We start from the raw sequence: 25,831 nt of genomic DNA on the forward strand, positions 1-25,831 counted from the left end.
GGGGGTGGAAAGGAAAAAGAAACTCGTGCCCCTCTGTCTTCTTCTTCTCTATGGTCCACCTTGAGGGGGCGCTAAACGCCGAGAGGAGCGAGAAAGCCGTGGTTTTTTTTTCCCCTCTTCCCGCCTACGTCATTTCCTGTTCGTAGTGACGTTGTGGACGTAACCATTCCCTCCCTGGTTTCACCTTGCGGGAATGCTCCTCTCTTTTCTCCCCCCCCGCCTAAAATGGGACGGCTCATTTTTACCAACAGATAAATCAGAGTTGGAAGGTACCTTGTAGGTCATCTAGTCCAACCCCCCCTCCCTCGCCTATTCCAAATGCTCTGGAAAAAAAATAAGTTAAATCTTGGTTAGTTTGGTCCCCAGAACGAAGTAGGGCTGTAGATTTGGATAGTGGAAAGCGGATGGGTGGGAGGAAATTCCAGGCAACAAGTCAAGCTTTTTTGCCCTGGGGAAAAAAAAAACAGGACATCCATGGAGTTCAAAAGCTGTGGGGCTTCATCCCTGGAGCCTTTCAAGAAGAAGACTGGACTGTCCTCTGTCAGAAATGGTGTAGGGTCTCCTTGTTGGGTGGGGGGTTGGTCTAGATGACCCAAAAGCTCCCTTCCAATTCTGGTATTCTACATTCAATGGAACAGCTTGCCTCCGGAAGTTGTGGTAGCTTCATCCCTGGTGGCTTCCAAGAAGAGACTGGACTGCCCTTGGTCAGAAATGGTGTAGGGTCTCCTTGTTGGGTGGGGGGTTGGTCTAGATGACTCACAAGGTTCCTTCCCACTCTGGTATTCTACATTCTGCATCAGACATAACAAGAAGTTGTAGTTGTGACAGATCTTACAGAGGGCGAATTACATGTAATATTCCACAAGGGGGAAGCATTTCAGAAAGAAATTGCTGGTCATTTCTGGCTTTAGGGGGCAGTGCTCACCTCTGTTACAATGAACGTACATGGAACTTGCCCTCCAAGGACGGTAGTGAAAACAGCGTTCGAGATGAGAACTCAGATATAAGTGTGCTAAAATGTTATTGTGGCATAAAAGTGTCTTGCTTTCTTGCATCTGAAAATTCAGGGCCTAATATGGTGAGCATTAACCTGCATGTATACTTTGCGGGACAGGTCTGAAGGCCACAGCAAGTGCTGGCAATCTAAACGGGCCTGGGGCAAATATGTCGGTCCACAGGTCTTAAAAGTGCCAAAGCTGGACACCCTCCTGTACATGGTGTACCCTGTACTCTGTGGAAGCGAAATAGCCCTTAGCGTTTTAGACTTATATACCACTTTATAAAGGGATGCGGTGGCTTGGTGGCTAAGACGCTGAGCTTGTCAATCAAAGGTCGGCGGTGTGGTGGTTCGAATCCCTAGCGCCGCATAACGGAGGGAGCTCCCGTTCCTTGTCCCAGCTTCTGCCAACCTGACAGTTCGAAAGCACGTAAAAAAATGCAAGTAGACAAATAGGGACCCCTTTGGTGGGAAGGGAACAGCGTTCCATGCGCCTTCGGTGTTTAGTCCTGCCGGCCACCACATGACCACGGAGACGTCTTCGGACAGCACTGGCTCTTTGGCTTTGCAACAGAGATGAGCACCGCGCCCGAGAGCCAGAAACAACTAGTACATATTACCTTTTTACCTCTTTACAGCCCTAAATGGTTTAGAGTCAGTATCCTCCTCTTTCCTCCTCATCTTCCTCCTTCTCCAAGATCTGTCATCGGTCATTGCTGATCCTATTTTTATCAACAGCCACATGAAAAAGTATTTTGCTCTCAACAATCTGGGTCCTCCTTTTACCGTCCTTGGGAGGATGGAAGGCTGAGTCAACCTTGAGCTGTTCAGGACAGGATCGAACTGCTGGCAGTCAGCAGAATTGGCCTGCAATACTGCATTCTAATCACTGTGTCACCACGGCTCACATAGCAATAGCACCACTTAGACTTACATACTGCTTCATAATCTTTACAGCCCCCTCTAAGTGGTTTACAGACTCAGCCTCTTGCCCCTGACTATCTGGGTCCTTTTACTGACCTCCGCAAGACTGAGTCAACCTTGAGCCGGTCAGGATCGAACTGCTGGCAGTGGGCAGAGTTTGCCTGCAATACTGCATTTTAACTACTGCGCCATCACGGCTCTTTAAGTTGAGCTTTGAAGGAGGATAAAAAGAATATTGATCTTGTGAACTTTGGTGTTGGAAAAGACTCCTGAGATATACCACAAATGGATCATCGAAGAAAGCAATTCAGAGTTCTCACCGAGATCCAAATTATCTGACTTATGCAAAATATTAGCTTTCTTGAAAAATCTGTTGGGATGCGATAGGTAGAAGGAAAGGGCAACCAAAGTGACACAGTAATTAATATATCAATATGAATGTTGATGATGCTGTAACGTTGTTGAAAGTGTTAATATGTTATAAATTGTTGGAAAATGTCTAATAAAAAGTATTTTTTTTTAAAAGAAGAACCAGTAACAAAGTGGGTAGGCCCATTACAGCAATGATGATTCTCCGCCTTCTGCCCTTTATCCCCAGACTTCGCTAGCAGTGGTGGCTCTTCCGTCCCAAGGACCGGCCCATAGATTTCCACTGCTCTCCTCTCCTTTCTGTGCATCCATATGTATCAGGCACTAGACCCAGCTGTTCCTCTTCTTCTTCATCAGCCACCTCCAGACCTGGAAACTGTTGACTCTCCATCCTAGGGCTGATGGGAGACCCAGGCTCTGCCCCTCCCTCCCTCTCTCTCTCTCTCTCTCTGCCAGCTCCATTCCTCTTCCCCCTTAGAGCTCCCAGGTTGCCTTGATGCCGGCGCTGACTCCCACACCTCCTCCTCTTCCTCCAATTCAGCTGCTGGAGGGGCCGGTGGCTGACAGGCCACAACACCCAGGACATGGTAATTGCCAAGCGTGAATTTTGATCCCTTGACCATGGGGATGGGGCAATGGTCGTACGTGTGCAAAATGTTACTTTTTTTCATTCCCGTTGTAACTTTTAACGGTCACTAAACAAACTGTTGTGTAAGATGAGCACTACCTGTAATCTTGACGTGACTGCAGCTCCTCTGAATGCAAGGGCCGAAGACGGGATCGCAATTGCTCCTTCTTTCAGTATATGGTGTGCATGATTCTGTGTGTGTTTTAGATCCTTTCCTTGACTGAATTGCAGCCCTGGTCAAAAGGGCCCAGCAGAGATTATACTACTGAGACTTCTCAGAAAACAACAACTGAATGGAAAATTGCTGGTGACCTTCTACTGCTGCACCATTGACAGCATTTTAACATACTACACCTCTGTATAGTTTGCCAATTGCATAGTGGCAGATAGGAAAGCACTCCAGAGGGTTAACGTCATTGCCCAGAGCATCATTGGTTGCCCTCTCCCCTCTTTGGAAGAGCTTTATAGCTCCCGCTGCCTTAAGAAAGTTCAAAACATTCTCAAAGATCCATCTCACCCTGGGCACCCTTTTTTATTTTTGAACTACTACAATCTGGCAGATGGTACAGAATAAAAAAAACAAGGATAAATAGGCTGTAGAACAGCTTCTATCCCAGGGCAGTAGCTCTTTTGAATTCTGCTGGATAGTGCAGTGTTGGTGAGGTGTCGGGGGTTTCCGGTTCAATGCGTGAAAGGTGAAGGATGTGTGTTTGTGTTTATTTTCATGGTCATGATGTGCACTGAAGATGGTGTTTGATTTCGTTGTGCGAAGTGCAATGACAACAAAGTAAACTAAACTGAAGTAAAATTGGATTTTCACACACACACACACACACTAAAAGCAGAGATGCGACAATCTAGGAGGGAACGATTTAATTTGTGGTGAAATAAATGCCCGATATACCAACTGTCTAGAATGAAACAGGTTCACAATCAATTACAAAGGGAGGGAGGGGGGAAGCAGGCTTTTTTGCCCAATCCCTGGGTATTTTCCAATTTTCAGGCCATCAAATTTATCATTTTTTGCTGATTGAAGCAGCCCTCCCAACCAACATGGGCCTCAGCATTCTTTTCGCAGGTATTGGCATGGATAATTTACCGCCCTGATCCAATTTGTAAATCAGTGGGGGCCACTAAATTGCGGCGTTAAGAAAAATGAGAGAGAGAAAGCGAACTAGGCTCCTATTTCCCCCCCTCCTTTGTGTCAGCAGGCTGCCACGATTACGCTTATTAGATTTCTTTTGAAAGGGTTTCACATTTTTCTCAAATATGCGGGAGAACTCTTTCCCCTCAGAGGCCACCATTAGCATTTTGCACTCCGGTCCTCGGTCCTCGAAGACAAGGAAAAATGATGAATTTTTCAATGTTTAAAACGCCACCCCCTCCCCTTAATTTATGCTTTCAGCTCGTGGCATTTTGAAATGCAGCAACAATCTGCTACCCCCCCCCCCAAAAAATGACTCTGTTACTAAGGGCAAGACCAACCTCTCTGCACCCAAAAAAACAAAAAAAAGAGGAATATATAATGTATGCCAACAAAACTACTCTAACTTTCAAGGGGAAAAAAAAGAATAAATGCCCCAGGCCTTGGGCTGCAGCCCAGCTTGAAAACCTGGGTAGAGCGGATGGAGTTAAAATATTTGGATTATTTTGGGAAAGTTTTGAAGAAGCAGCCTTTTATTTCTCCTTCCCCTTGGTAGTTTTTCAAGGGCAAAACGAATGCTTTAGGTTTTTTTCCCCCTAAGGCTTTTGCCCTTTACAGCTCAGTGATGCTAGCCCCACCGGTTCTAATGTATCCATCAACCATCGCTCCTCAAAAGCCATTTTAAAAAGCGTGGTACATGACTTTTTCCAGCTGGGCACCCCTATGTAATAAAAGGAGTGGGAATCCCAAGGTCTTTCAGAAGCAAATCTGCAAAATACTACATATAAAACTTAGTCCCTGCGTAGTTTTCTTCCCTCCCTAACAGCTAGTAAAAGGAGTGAGGGCTGAAGGTGTAACTGGCATCCACACAATGCTAAGAGTCCTTTAATCGTTTTAATGCTGTTTCGGAATTCCAGAATCACAAAATTCAGCTTATACAGATGTAAATCAGATTGTTCTGACCCAGGCTTCCCCAACAGTACAAAACCGACTCCTTTTATTTAATTTACAGTGAATTCCTCTCCAGGGAAGTCCCAGCCAACAGTCTTTCAAGATATTTCACAGTTACAGACCTTTATCAGGCTTGGAGAGTTGCCAGGCTGATATCTTTCAGACGCCACACTGTAGCAGACAATTAGCAAGAATGCAGGAACAGATCTTCACCCAAATGAGCCGTCTCCTGCAAAACCCCACTCCCTTTTTGCTCCTTTTATTCTCTATGGAAGGGGCCATTCACCATCCACCTGAGCCTTTACTCCTGAGTCGACCCTTGTTCCTTAGCTGTTCCCTTCTTCTAGCAGTTCTGTGCATGCGCACATCAGGAACAGGCTCCAGCTGTTCTTCTGCCCCACTGATCTCCGAAGGCAGCTGATAACTGTCGGATGGCCCTGGCCCCATCTCTGCCTCCGATGCAGAGCCCTTGTCAGAGCCTTCCCCAGACTCCAGGACTGGCCCATGTTCCTCCCCAACCTCCTCACTGTCTGAATCTTCTGTCAGGCCACAACACAGATTGAAATGGGCTCAGACATTCCATGCTAGCCTATTGCTGAAGTGTCTGCTTTGTTCCTAATGCCATTTTAATTTTTCCAAACAAGATAAGAGAGCATAGGAGGAACTCTCAGCCTTCGTGGGCACTTCGAAGCAGCATCTCTATACATCAGTGAGGAAGACTCCAAGTAGAAGGACCGCAGGCTCACTTAGAAGTAGTTTACCAGAACAGGAAGATGAATAAGCAGGTGTACAAAACTGTCTAGGACAAGCTAATGAATTTAATCAAAATGGCATTCATGCTGTACTCTTCCAAAAAACATATAAACATCTGTTTTAAAACAATTGCATCCAACGTAATTCTTTTAACGCCATCAGTGAGGGCAAAGTTAAGACATTGAATGATGAAAAATCCCGCAAGAATCAGTGTGTAAGTTAATACCCAAGCAAATAATTTCTCTCATCTTAAAATGCAAATCCTTAGACAGAGGCAAGGATTTGGGCTTCGGAAACAAGGCAGCAGACAAACTAAGGAAGAAAGATAAAAACGTTTATGGGTAACACAGTGGAAGATATGTCAGGACGACTCCCTCATTCAGACTTCTCTCCCGCTTTTTACCTCAGCAATAGCAACAGCAATAGCACTTAAGACTTATATGCTGCTTCACAGTGTTTTACAGCCCTCTCTGAGCAGTTTACAGAGTCAGCCTCTTTCCCTCCCTACCCCCCAACAATCTGGGTCCTCATTTGACCAACCTCGGAAGGAAGGCTGAGTCAACCTTGAGCCGGTCAGGATCGAACTGCTAGCTGTGGGCAGAGTTAGTCTTGCAATACTGCATTCTAACCCCTGCGCCACCATGGACACTCACTGAATGGCCAAGATTAAAAACGAAATGATCCCTCAAAACGCCTAACATGATTGCCCTTACGTATCAAATAAATTAAACCTTTGTTTCCGCATACTGAAATTGCAATACGGCAGCAATTTTTTTGAGAAGCGCTGGAGGGCTGTGGCAAAAGCTTTGGGGTTTATACAACATTTGTATTGGCTCTTCTGCTAAAGTCCTGCTTTCATCGCCCCACACTTAGGGTTGAAGCCATGCCTCCATTTGAGAACCAACCTCCTAAAATAAGTGACTCCCAAGAAAACAGCTACCAGGCTGCCTCAAATCCTCAAATGAAATAAACCATCAGTTTCAGACAAGCTTTGGAACTAAAACATGTATCTGGGAGAGCCTTGCCGGCTGCAAAAGAAATGGGCTGGCAAGGCAGGTGTCGGGGTGTGCAAGGCCTGGTTACACCTGTCCAAAGGTAAGTAGCAGGGCAGCTCCACCCCCCCCCCCCCATCCTCACCCTAGCTTAATTTTTACCATCCACTCTGGAGTGGGTGGGATCTTAATTAGGGTTTATTTTTTTTGGGGGGGGGGTAGGGCTTATATTGGGCACATGTGTAGAAATCAAGTTAGGACTTACTTTCAGGGTAAGTCGTATTTTTGGGGAAACAGGGTATAGATTGGACTTCAATTGTGCTTCAGTTATCTCCCAGAAAGGCTGGACTGCAGCAGCCTAGCCGAGCGATGCTTAGGGTACAAACACCAGGAGTTGGGGATAAACACAACATTCATCTTTATTATTCCAAGGTGTCACAGATTGGCATTTGAAGAATCCCAGTTTCAGAAGAGAGCCAAAGTCAGAGGACAATTCGGGTAGCAGAAAAAGAAATGGTGTACCGAGAAAAACAAAAAGAGATTGCTGGAGAAAGGGCGAAGAATTTCCATTTCGAAAGCATTAAATAAATCAGAAGAACACCATTAAAATGTTCCGCCCGATTGTTCATGTTCAGAACAGATGCCAACTGATTTGGGTTGAGCAGGATGATTTAACTGACTTGCATTTTATTCACCGAAGGAATACTGACTCAAATGTACTGCACAGGAAGGTATTTCAAATGCAAAGCCCAAGGAATACCCAACCGTAGCTTGTTAAGACACAAACCCCGCCAGACAGCGCAGCCTGACATCGTTTCTTGGTTTGAAGAAAACATTTTGCTTTCGGTATGGATGAGACCACGACACATTAAAAAAAAAAAACATATTGTACAACACAGAGCAATGCTCGCCTAAAAATGAAAATTTTTGCCTAAGGTGAGAGGTGCTCATCCTCCACAAAATACAGAGATCCAAGTGGCTTGAGGAAAGAAAAAAAAACAGACTTTAAAAAAGAACAAAACAACAACAACCCATATAGATAAAGATACACGCCACAAAAAACCAATTTCTTGGAAGGAACCGTTTCTATACAACCTTGACGGAGATCTTGAATTTATATAAATCACCAGCAGAAATACCAGCTGCTCAGAATGTTCGTTATAGAGAGAGAGGAGAAAGAGAGACGCACGCAGGGTTTCCAGGCTGGGCTACGCAATCGTGGGGGCCAGTCTGCTTATAAAAGAAATGCTGCTGACGCACAGCCTTCGCAGGAACAGAGGGCACGAAGGCTTCATGATGAGATGTTCAACCACAATCCTCAGCTCCGTGAAGAGGGTCCTGAAAAGAGAAATATATATATATATTTTCAAGCTCGAAGCACGTTGGAGCCATTATCACTTTTCAACTGGCCAACCAACTGGGGGTGGGTGGGGAAGGGAAGGGTGAGAAGGAATGCAGGTTCCAGACTTCAAGGAGGAGAGCCGTGGGAACCGAGGCCACTGTCAGGATTCCAGAAATCGCCCTAATGAAATCATGATTGTCGAGCCAAACTTCAAAAAACTTCAAAGGATTCATTAGAGGTGACATACTGGCTCTGCCCTGTATGAAGCCAACTCTGGCGTACGTCAACTGCAATTTGGCAGATCGAATCTCACCAGGCTCAAGGTTGACTCAGCCTTCCATCCTTCCGAGGTGGGTAAAATGAAGAACCCAGATTGTTGGGGGCAAGAGGCTGACTCTCTAAACTGCTTAGAGGGCTGTAAAGCACTATAAAGCAGTATATAAGTCTAAGTGTTATTGCTATTTACAGTCACCTGTGACCCTGTTTCCCCTCTCCCCCCTGGGTGTGTTATAAATCAGATTCTCCAATTGAGCACGTTCACGGGCTGAGTGTCATCAATCACATTCTCCAATTCAATATATTCATGGGCAAAAGCTGTGGTATTTTAGTTACAATCTTTTAAAGATTAAGAGTTGGAATGTACTTCTGCTTTCAAACAGCTGCACTGCTCTTCCAATTTCCTTCTTCCCCCCACTTTTTTTTATGGCAACTATTAAAACAGGCATAGGAATGTTTTATGAGTTGATAAACGGTCAGTTAACAACCGTGTCACTAATTTAGTGTCAAGATACCAGCAATCACCTTAATGAAACCATGATTCTCGAGCCAATCTTCAAAAAATTCATTAGAGGCGACATACTGGCACTGCCCTGTACGAAGCCAACTCTGGCGTACATAATTGACAGTCCCGTGACCCTGTTTCCCCCCTTCCCCCTGGGTGTGTCATAAATCAGATTCTCCAAAAGTTCACGGGCTGGGTGTCATCATTCACGTTCTCCAATTAAATATATTCGCGGGCAAAAGCTCTGGTATTTTAGTTACAATCTTTTAAAGAGAAGAGTTGGAATGTACTTTCGCTTCCAAGCGGCTGCACTGCTCTTCCAGATTTCCTCCCCCCCCCTTTAATGGCAACTACTAAAACAGGCATAGGGATGTTTTATGAGGTTGGTTGGCCGTTCGTGAGTTATGGACCCCTAAGTTTGAAAACAACAGGGAAAAAACATGGAAATTTGAGTCTTAATAGGAGGTTTTTCTATTCTCAGAATAATACAATGACACTCCATTGGACAATGTGACCTGCACTAATAGGAGGGAAGGGGAATTCTCTGTTGTAAAAATGTGGGTTTGCGCAGAAATTAACTAGGGCTGGTTTCGCCTTCCATAGTGCCAAAATGATGTACTCAACCAAGTTTTGTACGGAGACCCTGGCAGAACTCTAATGTGCTTGCTTTAGTTGGGATCACTGGCAAACATATTTTCCAAGTTCACGTCAAACAGCAGCGCTCTCTCTCTCTCAAATTTCATCTTTGAAACTCAGGAGGACACAGCTGCAACCCTGATTGCTGCTACAGGTAGATCTCGACTTACTTAGTGACCGTTCCAGGTTACAACATCGCTGAAAAAGCGAGTTAGGAACCGTTTTTCACACTTAGGACCGTTGCAGCATCCCCCAGGGGGAATCACACGAACAAAATTCGAATGCTTGGCAAGTGATTCGTCTTTATGATGGTTGCAGTGTCCCTGGGATCATGTGGTCCCCTTTTGTGAAGTCAGCGGGGAAGCCAGATTCACTTAACAAGCATGTTGGTGAATAGAATAATGGAATGGAATGGAAAAGAACAGAACAGAAGAATGGAACGGAATAGAAGAATGGAATGGAATAAAGGAGTGGAGCGGGAGAGGAGAGGAGAGGAGAGAAGAAGAGAAGAATGTGGAATAAAATAGAAAATAGAAGAGAAGAGAAAACAGAAGAGAAGAGAAGAATGGAATGGAATAAAGGAATGGAATGGAATAAAGGAATGGAATGGAGTGCAATAGAAGAGAAGAAAAGAGAAGAATGTGGAATAGAATAGAAATTAGAATAGAATAGAATAAAGGAATGGAATGGAATAGAGGAATGGAATGGAATAGAATAATAGCAGAATGAATTAGGAATGGAATGGAATGGAATAACTTTATTATCACTTTGAATGTACACTAATTGGCATATGTTAAAATGAAATTTTGTTGCATACAGCCACAGTGAGTCATTTAACAAGTGTGGCAAGAAAAGTCGTAAAATGAAGCAACATTCATTTAACAACTATCTTTCTTAGCAACACACATTTTGGGCTCAACTGTGGTCGTAAGTCGAGGACTACCTGTAATTCACGCTAAATGTCACTGATATTTAATGAGGGTGTCGGGCTATGTTGTCGATCATGTGCAGGGAAGGATTTTCAAGAGTAGCCCATCCTCCATTCTAATAGGAAATTGGGATCATAAATGCAAAAGCCAGAATAAGGCAGATGAGGTATAAAGGGATGTCACAATGTTCAAAACAGACAATTTAAAATAAAGGCTTAAGCAAACTCAACAGCCATGGCACATTCAGGGACAAAGATGTAAAGGAAAGAAAAGGAGAATGAAGGAGTTGAAGATGGCACAAGGCAAGGTGGATGAACAAAACACTAAATTCGAGTATCATCATGAACATCAATCTTTGTTACTGTCATTAACCAGCACAAAGCAAATCACAAAGCAAATCTAACTTTTTAGATCTAAAAGTTAGGGCTAGATCCATGGTAGTTTTAATGAGAAAGACTATTAGAAAATGTCAAGACAAATGAGCCAAAATAATACAAGACTAACGTTAAAAACGAAGCTAAGAAAAATAGGTAAGTGCCAGTAAACAAAGCAGTAAAACCAACCAAAACAGGTTTAAGGATTGCTGACTTTTAATTGAAGAAAATCCTCTAACGCTGGTATTTTCAACCTATTTTTGCTCAGGGCCCCTTCTTAAACCTCATTTCCTTCTGTGATACTCACCCCCGTTTTTGTAAGGTTAGAGAAAAAGGGACTTGGCTGTTTATTGCTCCAAACTGTATCATTAATGTAACTGTTTTATGTTACAAACTCAAAGTATTTTTGGCAGCTAACGAAAACGATTAAACAAAATTCTGGAAAAAGTGCAAAATCGTCTAACAAGCAGCAACATAAAATCTCCCAGAAAAAAAGGCAAAATCCCCTCCTGAGGAAGACACACAGAGCACACTCGAGCCAACGGTTACTCTAAGAAATTCAGCAAGAATGTACAAAAAATACACCACAAATTTCATCGGCCCGACAGGAGTATATATTTCTCTTAGGTCGACCCCAAGTTCTAAAATATGTGAGGAGCATATTTACAAAGTACAAAGTTTGTGATTTTCAGAGATACAAAAGGCATCCCCTTTCGATGCTTTTGTTCAGTAACACAATTGTTTGATCTGGAAGTTCACAAGTTAACTACCGTGTTTCCCCAAAAATAAGACCCTGTCTTATATTTTTTTGCCAGCAAAAAAGACACCAGGTCTTATTTTGGGGGGGATGTCATCCATTGACTAGCCTCACTTGTGCGCGTCGCTCCCGGCCTCCTTTTCGCTGTCAGAGGCCTTCAGGAACTTCTTCTTCTGCGGCCAGCAAGGCTTTCCTGAAGGTCTCTGCAAGTCAATAAGAGAGCTCAGGATCGATCCGGAGCTTTGTTATCAACTACAGAGGCCTTCAGGAAAGCCTTGCCAGCTGCAGAAGAAATGGGCAGGCAAGGCAGGTGTCGGGGTGTGCGAGGCCTGGCTACACCTGTCCAAAGGTAAGTAGGGCAGCTCCACCACCATCCCATCTCCACCCTAGCTTAATTTTAACCCGTCCACTCTGGAGTGGGGTGGGATCTTAATTAGGGCTTATTTTTGGGGGGTAGGGCTTATATTGGGTACATGTGTAAAAAAAATCAAGCTAGGTCTTACTTTCAGGGTAGGTCATATTTTTTTGGAGAAACAGGGTAGAAAGTGATCGGAGATTAAACTTTGGACCGTTGAGTTTTAAAGCATAAATCCTGTCACTTAGACCTGGATTTTCTTCCCACAATTTGTAACACTCCGGGCGGAGGAGGTGGAAGCATCTTGTAAAAATATTTTTAAAAAATGGAATTATAGCCATGAGATACCGAGAGAAACCCCAAACAGCTCTCTCCTTAAGGCAGCCCCACAATAATTGTGCGCGTGAGTAATCCTCACTGGCTTCTCACCTGCAGTAAGGATTTCTGCGAGAAGAGTAACGGAGCGTAAGAAATCTGTAGTAAATAAAAGGCTGCAGCAAGCTTCCTTGTCCGCTGAAAAGGAGAAAAAAGAGAAGGACAGTGGGTTAAAAAACAGCAGTTGATTTCTTAATCAAGAGAGGATTTATATTATTATACAGGGGGGTCCCTGACTTGCAACTGTTCATTTAGTGGCTGAAGTCCCAATGGCGCTGAAAAAAAGCAACTTATGACCCCTTTTCACTTATGATCCCCACGGTCACATGACCAAAATTTGGACACTGAGAAACTGGCATGTACTTATGACGGTTGCGGTGTCCTAGGGCCAAGTGATTCCCCCTTTTCCGCCCTCCTGACAAGCAAAAGTCCCTGGGAAAGCAGGATGCACTTAACCATCGTGTCATGAACTATGCAGCTGCAGGGATCCGCTTAACAACAGTGGCAGGAAAGGTCGCATCTGCACTCCACATTTTGAACTAATCTTACGTGTCAATATTCTGTGGCGGATACACACCCAAATAGATCCATAGCTCAGGACATAACATGCTTTGAGTGCCAAAAATAGTGGCCAATATAAAAAACAACAACAACCAAGAAAGCATGAAAAGATGACAAATGATAAAAGAGGAGGAGAAGCACTGCCTGTCCAGTGTCACTCAGGAACAGACCTCGCTGTGTTCAAGGCAGCTTTTATTTCCTAGGCAGGCTTGTCTGAAAGCAATTCCCTTATTTAAAAAATAAGCCTCAATGAGTTTAATTGGGATCACTTCCAAGAAACTGTGTCTAGGACAGGCCCCCCCTGGCAATATGGTGCCATGTGTTAGCCTGACTATAAATGCATTATCCACCACCAGCCCACATAATGACCTTAATTGTGACAAACGAATATTTTAAAGCCAAAAACAAACAAAAAAATGAAGGCTGCACCTCTCTTCAAAGTTTTGTATCTTTTTATCATCGGAATCCTGTTTAAGATACCAAAATAATAATAATAAAAAAAATACGTTTCATTCTACCCTGCCCAATGTTTAAGAGCAATTTAACTGACTCTCTAGTATAGAATTCTTGATTGGCCACGTGTGCTTGGACGCACAAGGAATTTGTCTTTGATGCATATGCTTTCAGTGTACATAAAGAAAAAAAATAAAGTACATTCACCAAGAATCAGACATTCTGCAGTTCGGCTCTAGAGCTCTTTTAAGTTCTCATGGAAATCATAAAACCTTGAATAAATCACTAGCCTGAGCCTTCATCTTCACCCCGTAAATCAGGTTTCTTTGAGACGGGAAATACTGCATTCCAAACTGGGGGTGCAGTTGAGATAGCCTGAAAAATAAATTTATATATATGAAGGACTACAAAGGACACATACCTGAAGAGCATAAACACGGTAGCTGGCATCAAGAAGATTTCGTTGCAGGCAATAAATTTTAAGATGTTTTGCTGATTAGCGTTCAACTTGTCCAACAGATTTCTTAGAAAAGGCAGGCTATTTGAGCCCCGGGCCTTTAAAAAGAAGGGAGAAAAACAAATGAACAAATGTCCCTGGAAATCACTTGCTCCAGCTTATGCCAATTTACCAATGGAAAATAAAAACTCTGTAGATATTTTTAACTCTTAATATTTAGTAGCTCTATAACCTGTGTTTCGCTACGAAACTATGTGGTCGGGCTTAGTTTTTGGGGAGGAAAATAAGGGGGGGAAAATTCTGCCTCTGCCTACCGGCATCTATCGGTATTCGTCTGGCTAGCATCTTGTCAGTGTGTGAGAGTTGAGGGCTGTTTGGAAACTGAAACAGTATTTACTGTGTGAGCAAGGAGACAGCAAGGACCCTGGGCGTGGCTTGGCTCAACTGTTTTGTGCTAAAGATGCTTAGTGCTGTGAAACTGAAACTGAAACTCTTCTGCTTGTGTTTTGCATTTGGAAGAGATTTCTTTTTTTCAGGTGAGGACGGGGAGTAGAACTCCTTAGCATCAGAGTGTGGTAATAATAAGATACAAAATACTTATGCTCTGATGGTCGTTTCGAAAAATCCTTTCTTAGTGAGCACCTAGAAGCCAAGACGAACATACATGCCCAATTTCAAGTTTGTAGGCTTTACGGTTCTGGAGATTTTGTGATGATGCGCGAGTGATATTTCGCTTTTATGTATATGGAGGAGGAAGAGGAGGAGGAAGAGAAGAGGAAGAAGAAGAGGAAGAAGAAGAAGAGGAAGAACCATGAAAGCACTCATTAACCCTCTAAGATCTAAACCAGCTTTACAAACATGCTGATCCTTGTAAATCTAAAGAGTTAACTCTGAATACCACTAAAAAAAAGTCTCTTAAAGCAGGGATCCCCAACCTTTTCTACGCCGTGGCCGGTGCCGGCATCAGCTGGGCGCCGCGGCCAGTGCACCGGCATCAACTGGCGCCGCCATCTTTTTGACGAAAAAGTGTTTCCGGTGACCTCACCGGAAGCACTTTTTCATCAAAAAGATGGCGGTGCAGCGCTTCTGGTGAGCTTTTTCGGGTAGAAATGGCTTTCTACCCGGAAAAGCTCATCGAGCGCTAGCGCCGCCATCTTTTTGATGAAAAGTGCTTCCGGTGAGCTTTCTACCCGGAAAAGCTCACGGAAGCACTTTTTACCAAAAAAGATGGCGGCGCCCAGCAGGTAGAGTTGTTCAGCGGACGGTATCGGTCCGCGGACCGGCGGTTGGGGACCCCTGTCTTAAAGTATGGAAAGCATCTTTCATAGCCCCAAGAGGACACAAATATCAGTAATAGTATCTCACAACTGCTTTGTCAATGCCATGAGAACGTATAGTCCTCGATTTACGACAATGGAGCCCAACATATGCATTGCTAAGTGAAACATTTCTTAAGTAAACTTTGCCCCGTTTTACGACCTCCCTCGCCAGGGTTGTTCAGCGAATCGCTGCAATTGTTGCATTGATAACACGACTGTTAAGCAAATGAATGAATTTTTCCACTGACTTGGCTTGTCAGAAGGCCGCCAAAGAGGGATCACCCTGGGATGCTGCAACCATCGTAAGTATGAGTCAGTTGCAAAGCCTCAGAATGTTGATCACGTGATCATCGGGGTGCTACAACGGTTATTAAATGTGGAAAATGGCCATGTGTCATTTTCCCAGTGCCGCTGCATCACTAAGTGAACCGTTGTAAGTCAAGGACTTCCTGTACGTGGCCCTACAGCTGCCTGCTGACAGGTAGACTGGTCATTTCAGAGTTCCATGGCCATCAGCAGAAGGAAAGGATATGTTATTTTTCTAATAATTCTCCCATCTTGTTTTTTTTTTTTTAATAAAAGTTTTTTTTTTATTTTGACACATCTATCTCTTCAGTGAGCAACATGATTCCAGGTTACAACATTTATACATCGTCATAATTGCATTTCCAACTTTCTTATCTAATTTCCTATCCAATCATTATCTATTCCACTGATCTTTAAATAAGTGCTCACTTCATATTTCAATTCATTAATTCAATATCAAAAACATTCCATCCTCACGTATATTTTCAATTCCTTATCCCCTATTATTTCCATTTTCACCTTACCACCTATTTTATTTTACATTATTCATTATCTTCATTAACTTTCTCAAAGCCGATATATAATAAACAGTCAAAAAAGAGTAAAAATAAAATAATATTAATATATTCAGGATCCATATGGTATATCCCCCAGTCTACAATAAATGCAGAGATATGCTCTCTTCCCCTGGCAAATAGATGGGGAAGAAATGGAGGGAGTGACAGATTTTATTTTCATGAGCTCCAAGATCACCGCAGATGGGGACTACAGCCAAGAAATTAAAAGACTGCGGAGGAAAGCTATGGCAAATCTAGACAGCCTACTCAAAAGCAGAGACATCCCCCTGCTAACAGATGAGGAGGTAATTAAGAAAATATTAGAGTGTGCAGAAATGAACAGACTAACACTAGCAATTAAGGAGAAAGAGCCAACTGTGTATTATATGATGTGGAATGTATTTTATCAATTGCTAGAAAATAAAAAAAGAAATTTGGAAATGAAGAATAAAGGAGAACAGAAAACAGATTAAAAAAAAGAGATACAAATAAGATGACAACTGTTGATATATGTATGATGAGAACAATAAGATGTAATGTTAGTAAGGTATTATCACCAGAAGAGTTTTATGTTTAGCTGTTTGATGTATCTTTAATTCCAAATTTAGAGAAATAATATCAATGTGAATGTGAACGGAGGTGGCACAGAAGTGTTTGTGCCCAGAAGACACACTGCTTGGGAAAAAATGAAATGTACTTTTGAAACGGAAAAATAAAAAACTTTATTTTAAAAAAAGGGTGTATAGAGCTATGGCTTTCCCAGTTGCAATGTATGGCTGGGAAAGTTGGACCATAAGGAAGGCTGAGCGCCAAAGAATGGAGGCCTTTGAACTCTGGGGCTGGAGGAGGAGACTCCTGCGAGTCCCTTGGACCGCTAGGCCATCCAACCGGTCAGTCCTAGAGGAGATCAACCCTGGCTGCTCTTTAGAAGGCCAGATCCTGAAGATGAAACTCAAAGACTTTGGCCACCTCATGAGAAGGAAGGAAGGACTCTCTGGAGAAGAGCCGAATGCTGGGAAGAGGAAGAAGGGGATGGCAGAGAAGGAGGAGGCTAGATGGAGTCCCTGAAGCAGTCAGCGTAAGCTTAAATGGACTCCAGAAGATGGTAGAGGACAGGAAGGCCTGGAGAAATGTGGTCCATGCAGTCACGATGGGTCAGACACGACTTCTCAACTAACAACATGAAGACCTCACTCCTCTCTTCCATGGTCTCCTTAATTGTCCAAGAAGAAAACCCAATATAATAGGATTTCTCAACTTTGGGAATGTTTTAGAAGTCCACACAATTTAAACATTCCCAAGGTAGAGAAAAATTACTCTATAACCAGCCCAGATCTCCAAGCAGAAAAATAGATGTCAACATCATACTTACATCAAGAACTTTCTTTGTGTAGGTCACAGCATGAAGCAACGAAAACAAGAGGACAGGGAAAATGCTCACTGAAGTGAAAGTTAAGGGCACCACATTATAATTAGAGTGGACAAGTTTTAAAAATCCTGGAACTGAGCCAAGGTAACACCCTGTTTCCCTGAAAATACGACCTTCCCTGAAAGTAAGTCCTAGCTTGATTTTTTTACACAGGTGCCCAATATAAGCCCTACCCCCCAAAATAAGCCCTAATTAAGATCCCACCCACACCAGGATGGACGGGTAAAAATTAAGCTAGGGTGGGGATGGGGGGTGGTGGAGCTGCCCTGCTACTTAGCTTTGGACAGGTGTAGCCAGGCCTCGCACACCCCGACACCTGCCTTGCCAGCCCATTTTTTCTGCAGCCAGCAAGACTGGCAAGGCTTTCCTGAAGGCCTCTGGAGCTGATAACAAAACTCTGGATCGATCCTGAGCTCTCTTATCGGCCTCAGAGGCCTTCAGGAAACCCTTGCCGGCCACAGAAGTTCCCGAAGGCCTTCGAGAGCGAAAAGGAGGCCGGGGGTGATGCGCACAACTGAGGTTAGTCAGTGGAGGACATTCCCCGAAAATAAGACCTGGTGCCTTTTTTTTTTTAATAAGACAGGGTCTTATTTTCAGGGAAACATGGTATTGCTAAGAAAAAGAATATTGTTTACGTGGTTGCCAGGATTCACGTTAGCCTTGAGGAAGATTTTACTTTATTATTATAACCAATACCAGTTTAAAACCCTGCCCCTCACTCCTAGTACAAATGTGAACAAAACAGACTTGTGAAAAGGGATGGCTAATTGGACAGATAATTGAACATAATTAAGAACTCCACAGCCATTTGAATTAATCAACCAATTTTTAAACATCACTTCTTCAGAGGGCTCGTGGTACAGGTAGTCCTCGACTTACGATCACCTTCTGTGGTCGTAAGTCGAGGACTACCTGTACCATGAGCCCAACGTTTTTATTTATAAAAATGATTTTTTATAAACATTTTTATTTGCCAAGCGAGATTTTTTGTTAAGTGAGTTTTGCCCCATTTTATGCCAGAGTTGTTAAGTGAATCACTTCAGCTGTTAAGATAGTAACCTGGTTGTTAAGTGAATCAGCCTTCCCCATTGATGTTGCTTGATAGGTCGCAAAAGGGGATCTCGTGACCCCACCCCCCGGGATGCTGCAACCATCATAAATGAGTTAGTTGCCAAGTGTCCAAATTTTGATCACGTGACCTTGGGTATGCTCCAATGGTCATAAGTGTGAAAAATGGTCCTAAGTCACTTTTTTCAGCGCCGTAGTGACTTTGAAGTCACTAAAGGAACGGTTGTAAGTTGGGGGGCCCCCTGTATATTATAAATCCTGTCTTGATTAAGAAATAAACTGCTGTTGTTTTTTAACCTACTGTCCTTATTTATTTTCAGCAGACAAGGAAGCTTATCGCAGCCTTTTATTTACTATGGATTTCTTACACTGCTTGCAGAAATCCTTACTGCCGGTAAGAAGCCAGTGAAGATTACTCACGGGTAAAATTAGTCATTTCTCCTTTAAAATTTTTTTTTCCAACATTCTTTTAAAATCCCCACGGCTCCCTTGGTTCAAGATAGGGCCATTAATCTGGCTTGCCTGTCAGCTCAGTCCAGCCCTGCAGCAAATGGGCAGATCTAACTTTTGACTCCCCAGATGTTTCCCCGAAAATACGACCTACCCTGAAAGTAAGACCTAGCTTGATTTCTACACATGTGCCCAATATAAACCCTACCTCCAAAATAAGCCCTAATTAAGTACAAATAAATACTCTTAAAAAGAAAAGGATACTTGTGACGGGGTAGGAATTAACGAAGATGAGGGAGTACAGAAGGTAGTGGCAACTGTCCTCCAACAAGGCTTGAGATAAGAATGCCCGGCTTAGCTGGAAATGTGGCAGCCGTTGGTGGAGACGCAGGGCGCTGGTGAGCGCGTTCGCCAGCAAAGCCCTCTGGTAAAAGCTCGCTGCTTCGTGCAACCTGGGAATTATCCAAGGAGAAGTTAGCACACAAACAAGCCTCCGCTCGAAGTCATCCTCCCACGAGCATTGAATTGCATCACCGACATCGCGGTGTTGAAATCTGCCCTGCTCAACTGGCAAGCCAAGGCATTCTTCTTCCTTCCATTAAAGACCAATCTGTGAAGCTTCGTGGGGATATTGCATCCCAGAAAAATAATAAAAAATAAAGGTTAGGTAGGTTAGCCATATTTTACAAGTTTTAAATGACAAGTGTTGAGATCTGAAGTTTCGCCTCCGCTGACTCACACCGGATTGGCTATGTGTCCATTATTGTCCAGGCCAAATTGAACGGTTTAAAATCAGAAGCAGCAATGTTTTAAAAAACATTGACTACAAGCAAAGCGTATTCTACTGACCAACTGGTGAATTAAATCCAGTATGTGATTTTTACCAGTGAAAGCAATGAAATGTCAAACTGCTAATCCCTGATTGGACTACATCCCTTATGCACCTAGACACAATACATTTGCCTCAATTTGTGACAATATAACATAAAACATCTTCAAAATTATTGATACTTTCTGTTGTGCCCCTAAAACTGATACTATGCTGCCCTAAATTAATACGGTGCTGTGGCTCTAAAATTTATACTATACAACTTAAATTTATACGGTGCTGTCTTCCTAAAATTTATACTATACTACCCTAAATTTGTACAGTGCTGTGGCTCTAAAATTTATACTATGCTACCCTAAATTTTTACATATACTATGCTAACCTTAATTTATACGGTGCTGGGGCAGTAAAATTTATAGTGTGCAACCTAAATTTATATGGCGCTGTGGCCCTAAAATTGATACTATGTTACCCTAAATTTATACAGTGCTGGGCCCTAAAATTGATACTATGCAACCTAAATTTATATGGTGCTATGTCCCTAAAATTGATACTATGCTACCTAAAGAGAAGCAGCATCATAATTTTTAAAGAAAATATTATACCTACCCTAGAAGAGGAAGGACAAATAAAGCCGAACAATAAATTGTGAATATCCGAGAAAGCCACATTGCCGTGTCCAACTTGTTAGTCATCAGAAATTGCTGGAACGAAAGAAAAAATTTCATGCAGGAAAATTGCCATGCCTGACACTAAATCTACAAATATTCAGCCGTTGCATATAGACAGCAGACAACAATTCCATTTTTTTTACAGGTCGTCCTTGACCTACAACTGTTCATTTAAGAGATCATTTGAAGCTATAACGTCACTGAAAAAAGGGGACTTAGGACTATTTTTCACACTTACAACCGTGTTGGCATCTTCATAGTCTCATGATTTACATTCAGATGCTTGACAACTGACTTGCACTTATGACGGTCGCAGTGTCCTCGGGGGCGGTGTCACGTGATCCCCTGTGGTGACCTTCTGACAAGCAAAGTCAACTGGGAAGCCCAATTCACTTAACGACCATGGTTATTGACTTAATAATGGGAGTGATTCACTTAACAACAGTGGCAAGGAAGGTCGCAACAGGGTTCAAAACTCACTTAACCATGGTCTCACACACTTAGCAACTGAAATTCGGGGCTCAGTGGTAGTCGTAAGTCGAGGATTATCTGTATTAGAGGAGAGAGAAAGGAGCAGTGCTGTTCCCTTACTACTGTCCGCGAGTGGCTTTATTCATCCTTGGACGGGAGACCACGGGGAAATATTAATCCAGGGATGGGAGACCACAAGGGAATATTGTTCATCCGGGGATGGGAGACCACGAGGAAATCCGCTCACACTCGGGGCCGAGGGCCTGCTCTCCCCCATCCCGGGACACCTGCGAGATCAAGGGAGGAGGGGAGGGGGACGGACAACTGATCACCCCTCCAGCAACCCCCGCGCGCCGTGGACAATGGGACCTGTAGTCCGAAACGGCCCGGCGCGGTGGGGGGGAGGCTCGCGCGTTCGCTCACCACCGTTCCTCCGCCCGCGCCGCCTTGCATTGGCCCGTTCTGCGCCGCGTCCGCCATGGCCCGACGACGCCCGGCTTCGCTGGCTCGACGAAGGGGAGGGAGAGAAGCTCAAAGGCCGACCGCGAGGGAAGCCGGCGCGACGCTTAGGGGAGAGAAGGAGACCGCTTCTGCGCATGCGCCTGACCCGGCCCCGACCCCGCCGAGGGAGGAAAGAGGCGGAGAGAGGGGGGGGGAAGGCCGCGATTTCGCCTCGTAGTGCGCATGCGTCCGCCCGCCGTTTCCGGTTCACCCGGCTACTGCCGGGGGGCATGCCGGGGGATGTAGTTTTCCCAGGCGCGCAGGAAGTGGCGTCCTGGCGGTGGGCGGGGCTGCGCGGTAGGCGAGGTTTTCCCCGCTCAAACCTGGCTGGTGGGATTCCCTCGTGGTTTTTGCACGTTTCTTTTCTCGTGTCCTTTCCCCCCCACTCCCCCAGCCTGATCCTTGGCTAGGACAAGGCAGAGAATGGAATGGGCGGCATATAAAATTAATGAAAGGGATGGGATTTATTCCTTAATTCCTTAATTATTATTAATCGTAATTCATTATGGTCAATAATTATTAATCTTAGTTCATTATGGTCATAATAATCATAATTATGATCATAATTATTAATCATAATCAGTTATGGTCATAATTATTAATCATAATTATTATCATAATTATTAATCATAATTAATTGATTCATTCATTCATTAAAACTGAACTCCGAAAAATTACTTTATCTTGTTCAATGACACAATGAATCACACACACACACATACACACATAAACTGGGCGACTCCTCACAAACCCTGCCTTAGTAGCAGGGGTGGGATTCAAATTTTTTAACAACTGGTCCTGTGGGCGTGGCTTAGTTGGTGGGTGTGGCTTGGTGGTCATGTGACTGGGTGGACATGGCTTGGTTGTCATGTTATTGGCTGGGTGTGGCCAACTCAATATCACTCACTTTGAGGCACGCATCTCCTCACCTGGCCTCTCATGACTGTGGGGATGCTGCAACAGTTGTAAGTGTGAAAAAGGGTCATAAGTCACTTTTTTCAGTGCCACTGTAACTTTGAATGGTCACTCCACACAAGCAAAGTACCAGCAAAGGAGGGAAAAATAACTCCAGAGAAATTCCTGAGACAGGAAGTCTAGTCCTGCCAAGAATGTAATAAGGGTTAACGGAGAGGCAGTTTCTGTAAGCAACACCAGAATGTTTCCTTGCTGCCTTCCTTACAGGATTAGGCCAGTAATTTCTTCTAACAACTGGTTCTCCGAACTGCTTAGAATGTTAACTGCTTAGAATGTTAACAACCGGTTCTAGCGAATAGGTGCGAACTGGTAGAATCCGACCCCTGTTTAGTGGTTAATTCAGGATTAAACAAACCACAGGCAGTCCTCAATTTACAACGACCACTGTGGAGCCCAGAATGTAAGCCTCGCTAAGCGAGACATTGGTTCAGCGTGTTTCGCACCCGTTTTTACGACCGTTCTTGCTGCCATTGTTAAGTGAGGCGCTGCCATAGTGGAATTAGTAACAAGGTCGTTAAGCGAACCGGGCTTCCCCGGGGACTTTGCTGGTCAGTAGGTTGCAAGAGAGAATCGTGTGTCATGCCCCCATCGGAGTCTGAATCCAGGGAGGAAGACAACGGCTAACAGGGAGTGGGAGTGTGGCTCTGTTGGCTGTGGAGCAAACTGGGGAGGGCAAAATCCAGCTGGGCAAAGCAGGAGAGAGGTAGAGCAAGAGAGAGGATATTCAGAGGAAGACCCAGGCCCACCCTTCTTCATCCTAGGGCATGCAGAGAGGAACGGAGAAGAGAGCAACGTGGGTTGGGTGGCTTACAGGGAGGAAAAGGCCCTGATACCATTCATTAGCGGCAGCTGGGAACACAATGTTTCAAAAGGGAAGCTGCTCACAGCAAAGTTGTTGGGAGCAAATCGTGAATTATCTGGTATCGTGGAGGCTTATCTGGGTTCCTGGCCTCTTCCCAACTGTGTATGTTTTGCTGGGCTTTCAAGTCTGCAATTCCTTCTCCTGCTCTGTCCAGTTAATTATTGCAGTGTGGTTTGTGTGGATTTTTAGTTACAGTTTGTATGTACTTCGTTTTCAGACTGAATTACCTCCACTTAAAGGCTGTTCCTGGGAGAGTTTTTCTCTAGCCGAAGGTAACCTGGACATTGGGGGCAAAGTTGGAGGTATTAAAGAGACATTTCTTGCTTATTTGACTGTGTTGCCTTTGTGCCACGCTCCAGGCCATCACATTGCGTGACACGCACACATCCCCGCAGATACTACGACTGTCGTAATTATGAGTCAATTGTCAAGCATCTGAACGTAAATCCTGTGACCCTGGGGGTGCTGCAACGGTTGTGTGAAAAAGGTCATAAATCACTTTTTTCAGGGCCGTTGTAACTTTGAACTGATGTGAGACTTTGGAAAAAGTGCAGAGAAGAGCAACTAAGATGATCAAAGGCCTGGGAGAGTAAAACACATGAAGAACAGTTGCAGGATTTGGGTTTAGCTAGTCTAGGGAAAAGAGGGGGGACATGATAGCAGTGTTCCAGCATTTGAGAGGCTGCCACAAAGAAGAGGGAGTCAGATTATTCTCCATAGCACCAGAAGGCAGGACAAGAAACAATGTTTGAAAACTAACTAAAGAGAGAAGCAACCTGGAATTAAGGAGAAAATGACTAACAGCGAGGACAATCCACTAGTGGAACAGAAGTTGCCATCAAAAGTTGTGGATGCTTCATCACTGGAGGTTTTTAAGAGGAGACTGGACAGCCACTTGCCTGAAATGGTCTAGTCTAGGCTATAGCCCTGAATTCCTGTGTCATGTTCCATTCCCAAATATTAACCAATTTTTATTTGACAGACAGGACAGGGCAGGACAGGAAGGGAAGGGAGAAGGGACAAAGAGGGAAGGGAAGGGAGAAGGGAAAGGAAGGAATAAGGGATAAAGAAAAAGAGAAGAAAAGAAAAGGAAGGAAGGAATAAGGGACAAAGGATAGGATGGGATGGGATGAGATGAGATAGAATAGAATAGAATAGAATAGAATAGAATAGAATAGAATAGAATAGAATAGAATAGAATAGAACAGAATTCTTTTATTGGCCAAGGGTGATTGGACACACAAGGAATTTGTCTTCGGTGCAAATGCTCCCAGTGTACATAAAAGAAAAGATACAATCATCAAGAATCATAAAATACAACACTTAATGGTAGTCATAGGTTCCTAATAAGCAATCAAATCATTTTAGGAAACAAATAAAGCAATATATATCATAAGGATACAAGCAACAAGGTTATAGTCATAAGTAGAAAAGGAGATAGGTAATAGGAAGGAGGAGGAGAATAATAGTAATACAGCCTTACTAAATAGTCTGACAGTGTTGTGGGAATTAGTTGTTTAGCAGAGGGATGGCATGGGGCTGGGGGGGGACTGTCCTTGTGTCTAGTTATTCTGGTGTGCAGTGCCCTATAGCGTCGTTCTGAGGGTAGAAGTTGAAACAATTTATTGAAAAGTAAGGAAAGGAAAAGAAAGGAAAGGAAAGGAAAGGAAAGGAAAGGAAAGGAAAGGAAGAAGGGACAAAGGAAAGGAAAGATGAAATGGGGTTGAAGAATTCTTATCAAGGCAATTATCACACTGGAGTGGCTTACAGTATTAGACAATGGCCCTCTAAGTAACTCTAGGCTCTGATACCCCCACTCACTTAAAACACAATTAAATCATATAAAAAGGCCATCTGAAAATAGTTCTCTAAAACGACTAGGCCAAAAAAAAAATGTCTGCAAAACATAATTTTTAAGATACAAGTGATGCAGCAATTCTGAAGATTCTCATTGAGAAGACCCATGAAAATCGTAGTATTTTTTTTCTTCCAAAGATTGGTTAAAAGGAGGAGGATTATTAAATTACAAAGAAGATACTAGCTAGATGGATGGATAAATAAATAGATAAATGATAACTATCTAGATAGCTATCTTCTATCATCCACATCTATCTTTGTCTGTCTTGTCTCTCTATCTCTCTACCTCTCATCTCTCTCTCTTTCTCTCTCTCCTTACCTACCTACCTATCTATCTTAGTTATCTATCCATCTCTCTCTTATCTCCTTCTCCCTCCTTCCTTCCCTCCCTCTCTATCTTAGCTATCTATCCATCTCTCTTCTCTCTCTCTCCCTATCTGTCTGTCTGTCTGTCTGTCTGTCTGTCTATCATCTATCCATCTTAGCTTTGTAGCTATCTATCTATCTACACACATACCTAGACATATCTACATATATACACAAATTGTGTTTGGCTCTAGATGGACTGGCAACTCCATTGACCAGGGAGATGGGTTGGGAACCTAAAACCCATATTAAATTACTGATGCACCTTTAAGCCACTTTGACTCCTGCCTGGAGAAATGTGAGCCATTTTGATCTCTCCTTGGATCAAAACAAGCACACCCAGGGTAACCTAACCGTACCTGCCCGAAAGGGGTGCCTTGCTGCCTAGAAAC

General features: G+C 43.6%; 1 protein-coding gene across 2 annotated transcripts; it reads right to left on the minus strand.

The window, feature by feature from the left end:
* Window positions 1-7,159: 7,159 nt before the first annotated feature.
* TMEM33 (transmembrane protein 33) lies at window positions 7,160-21,472 on the minus strand. Of its 2 annotated transcripts, XM_087963492.1 has the most exons (8): window positions 21,302-21,472; window positions 20,888-20,956; window positions 20,346-20,440; window positions 19,172-19,359; window positions 17,333-17,400; window positions 13,743-13,876; window positions 12,362-12,445; window positions 7,160-8,096 (listed from the first exon to the last, which is right to left on the minus strand). In XM_087963492.1, the coding sequence occupies exons 3-8, from the start codon at window positions 20,429-20,431 to the stop codon at window positions 7,967-7,969; spliced, it is 690 nt and encodes a 229-aa protein (XP_087819618.1). In that variant the 5' UTR covers window positions 20,432-20,440; window positions 20,888-20,956; window positions 21,302-21,472; the 3' UTR covers window positions 7,160-7,966. The 2 variants fall into 2 exon arrangements, with proteins under 2 accessions (XP_087819618.1, XP_026545856.1); XM_026690071.2 differs by lacking the exon at window positions 20,888-20,956.
* Window positions 21,473-25,831: the final 4,359 nt, after the last annotated feature.

Source organism: Notechis scutatus, chromosome 4, assembly GCF_049901735.1.
Source record: "Notechis scutatus isolate UNSWTSFEM ecotype Mainland chromosome 4, rNotScu1.2, whole genome shotgun sequence".
NCBI classification, from domain to species: domain Eukaryota; kingdom Metazoa; phylum Chordata; class Lepidosauria; order Squamata; family Elapidae; genus Notechis; species Notechis scutatus.